At 64.2% G+C, this 3,664-nt stretch overlaps 2 protein-coding genes across 2 annotated transcripts in view; one reads left to right on the forward strand and one right to left on the reverse strand.

Annotated features, from left to right (window-relative positions):
* MNEG_9586 (hypothetical protein) overlaps positions 1-1,640 on the forward strand; it is a gene marked incomplete at both ends in the record, with an annotated part of 3,067 nt that extends 1,427 nt beyond the window's left edge. The window contains 4 exons of the mRNA XM_014041944.1: positions 121-407; positions 673-813; positions 1,032-1,091; positions 1,485-1,640. Of these exons, the coding sequence (XP_013897398.1) occupies positions 121-407; positions 673-813; positions 1,032-1,091; positions 1,485-1,640 (644 nt within the window). The remainder of the gene's footprint in view (positions 1-120; positions 408-672; positions 814-1,031; positions 1,092-1,484) is intronic.
* Positions 1,641-2,978: 1,338 nt separating this feature from the next.
* On the reverse strand, positions 2,979-3,621 carry MNEG_9587 (putative membrane protein; the record flags this gene model as incomplete). Its single annotated transcript, XM_014041945.1, has 2 exons — positions 2,979-3,214; positions 3,483-3,621. The coding sequence occupies 2 exons, from the start codon at positions 3,619-3,621 to the stop codon at positions 2,979-2,981; spliced, it is 375 nt and encodes a 124-aa protein (XP_013897399.1).
* Between the last annotated feature and the right edge of the window lie 43 nt (positions 3,622-3,664).

Below are 3,664 nucleotides of genomic sequence, written 5' to 3' on the forward strand. Positions count from 1 at the left end.
ATTGCACCGCCAATGCCGCCCCACTCACCCCCTCACTGCACACCTGTAGGGGCCTCGTTCCTCCACCCCTCTTTACCCCCAGTCAATATGCCCCCTCCCATTCCCCCCTCCAAACCCCAGGCGAGATCCCTGAGCTCGACCTCAGCCCCCTCACCTTTGTCATCCTCGGCGGCGGCACGCTGCTCAAGGTGGCCCTCTACCTGTATTGCAACGCCCTGAGGGGCCGCTCTGACTCGATCAAGGCGCTGGCCGAGGACCACATTAACGACGTCGCCTCCAATGGCGGCGCCATCGCCGCGACGATTGTGGTCAAGTTCTGGCCGGCCGGGTGGTGGGTGGACCCCGTGGCTGCCATCGTCATCTCGATCATCATCGGGGCGCGGTGGGCCAGCATCACGTACGAGCAGGTGCGCTGATCAAGATAGGGTTTAAGCTACACACCGCCTGCCTGGTACCTGACAATGGGGCTCCCTCCGCTCCACGGGCCCCCTTGCTCCCCGGCCCGGCCAGCGCTTCCACTGCTGCTCTCTTGCCGCGGCCACACGCACGGCTGCATTCAGGGTGCTCACTCATCGAGCACCCTCCTGAGTCGATCTTGCCGCGGGCGTCTGCTGCGATCTAGCTTTTGCCCGACAACAGTGCCCATTGAGAACCCCAAACCTCAACAAATAGGTACAGAAGATCGTGGGCGCGGCCGCCCCCGACGAGTTCAGGGAGCGCGTGGAGCGCCTGGCGGCGGAGCATCACCCCGAGCTGACCGTCGACTGCTCCCGCGCCTACCACTTTGGGCCGCGATACATGGTGGAGCTGGAGGTGCGCGGGGGCGGCGGCGGGGGATTATGATGGCGGCGTCGGGGCCGCCCGCAGCGGACGCGTTCCGCACCGGGTTGTTTGGCTGGCTGCTGAATGCACTTGTCCTGTTTGGGGGCGGAGGGGAGGGCGGCGGGGCGCGCCTCGGCAGCTCTCCGGCTCCTTTGCGTTGTCGTTGTTGTTGGTGGTGTTGTTCCGCCGGCGTTCCCTTTGTCCTGCAGTGGCCGCTTGCCCGCCTCGCGGCCCGCCTGCCGGTCCTGACCCCCACTCACGACCTTCAAGTCTGCTCAATCCATCTATGCTCGAGTTTGCTCAACCGATTAATCTGTGTACACTATACTTTTACAGGTCGTCCTGCCGGCCAGCATGACCGTCAACCAAGCCCACGACATCTCACTGGACCTGCAGCACAAGGCGCGCGCGACACGCACACACGCACGCGCACGCGCACACGCACGCACACACGCGCGCGCGCCGCCCCGGCCGCCCGGCACGGAACGCGCGACGCCAAAACCACCCGTCCGGCTCGGAGGCGGCCAGGGACCAGCGCGATCATGGCGAGCCCTCTTTGCGCCAGATGACACCTTGATCTGCAGCCACGGGATGCCGCAGCAAGCCTGGTTCGGACCCCTTCACCCTGGAAATCTTGGCCATTTTCGCACCGCCGGCCGCAGGTCGAGGCCCTTGAGGAGGTGGAGCGCGCCTTTGTCCATGTGGATTACGAGCAGCGCCACCTGCCCGAGCACAAGGTCGAGCGCGCGCTGCTGCTGCACCGCGCAGAGCGCGACGCCATGCGGCGCAGCTCCAGCGCGGCGACCGCGCTGCCGTGAACGGTAAACCCCAGCACCCTTGCCCGCGGCCGCGGGCGCCCCTTTCCTGCCGCCCACTTGTGCGCCCTGGAGGCGGCCCAAGCCGGTTGGCCGGATCTACTTCTGAGTCTGCAACTGGCTGGCTTCAGCCGTAAAGCCGGTGCCCGCATCCCAAGGCGCCCAGCCGGCCGCGAATACTTGCATTAAACCCTGCGAATTGGTATAATCTACTTGGAAGGCGTCCTAGAAGCGCCCACGCATTACCGCCGGCCGCCAGACGCGCACACTACTGCAGCACTGGCCACTCTGCCGGACGGCGAACTGCCGCACCCCATTACTGCACTGCACAGTTCTGGCCGCGGGGCGCGTAATCCCAATTGCACCAAGTTGCAAAGGACCTTGGAAGTTTTGAGCTTTTGAACCCAGGCCCAGACGGACTCAAATCATTAGGCGCCGCGCCTGCGCACACTCCTGGCTTTGAGATCGTGGCGGATCACTCCTCAGTGGCAGAACCCAGGGAACTGACCTGCTGCGTCCCTTGGCTTCCAGTGCAAACCCCTTTTCTGGTGCCTGGACTTAGTGCCACATTCAAACTCAGAGCGATCCGGTTTCCATTTGGGGCAAAATCGAGCTAATCACTGCTGTGCCCCTCCCCCCCAATGCGTGCGAGTGTGGTTGGTGCACGGCGGCGCCCGTCGGGCGCACGTCGCCGGCTCTCGCGAGTCGGCAAGACTGATGACGACACATTTTGCTGGCGCAGCGGCGTCAGTTGCGAACGTTAACGACGCCGGCTTAGCTGGAATCGTTTGCTGAGATTGATCAGATTCGAGGCGCGTGCTTGACCTCCAGCAGCCAGCCTCGCAGATTGGACGAATGCGGGCTGTAAATCAATGTGACGTCCAGAAACTTCACACACCGACAGGCAGCCAGGTAGACGGGGCAGAGCTTTATAACCGAGTCAAACGCATGGTCAGATCCAGCGTCGTCAGCCACACAGCGTTTCCCCCCCAGCGCGCGCAGCAGCTGAGCGGACACAAGGAGACGGAGCAGCCCGAGGCCGCAAAGCGGCGACTGAGCATGCATGAAGTGATCCAGCAAGCAAAGCCCTTGATGCCTCACCTTTCAGTGACAAATAATAATTCTGAATATGCGCACACGCCACTGGTGCAGATCTGCCTCGCAAACACTGGCTCAGCACCCACCTTCAATCAGCGCAAGGCCCGGCGCGCCAAGTGATATGAAGCAGCCTGATAATGCACAGAAACGCCGCCTCAACACACCACTTTTGTACAAGACCGGGACGGTCCCAGATCGCAATAAACAAACCAGACCAACCCAGATCACTCAGATCACACCAGATCACGCCCCCGTCAGGTTGATGGCGTCGAGGACGTCCTCTATCCTCGTCACGTAGTCGTCAGATGATCGGATCACCCTGCTGACGTTGACGTCCTCGACTCCAGGGCACCCCACCCGCCAGCAGCCGGCGGCGGCGGTGTACAGGCTGGAAGCCGAGTGGGCGCGGAACAGGATCTGGAGGGACCAGTCGTTGACCGAGTAGGCGTTGACCAGCCGGCCCGCGACGACGCTGCGCGCTGCGGGGGGCGGCGGGGCGATGGGGAGGGGGACGCGGGGCGGGTTCGGGGCTGGCGCGAGGGGGGGCCGCGCCAAGGGCGCGGCCTGGCAGGGGCTGCGACCAACAACGAGGGTTACCTGGCCGTCACCCTCTGGCTGCATGCCATCTACGCGTCGCAACAACTTGAGTGCCCGGCCCACCAACCCAACACACACACAACTCACACGCACACGCACACGCACACCCAACAAACACACACACACACACACACACTACACAGCGCTCACCCGCGGCCCAGCGCTCCGGGCGGCAACTGACGGGGGCCCCCAGCAGCACCACGTTCTCCACCAGCCCCCTGGTGGGTGCCCCCTCAGCTGCCAGCCGGTCCAGCTCCAGCAGGCAGTGGAACATGAGGCGCGCCCCCATGCCTATGCCGACAAGGGTGACGGGGCGGTCACCGTGGCAGCCC

The sequence above is a fragment of the Monoraphidium neglectum genome (genome assembly GCF_000611645.1).
Source record: "Monoraphidium neglectum strain SAG 48.87 unplaced genomic scaffold scaffold01987, whole genome shotgun sequence".
NCBI classification, from domain to species: Eukaryota; Viridiplantae; Chlorophyta; class Chlorophyceae; order Sphaeropleales; family Selenastraceae; genus Monoraphidium; species Monoraphidium neglectum.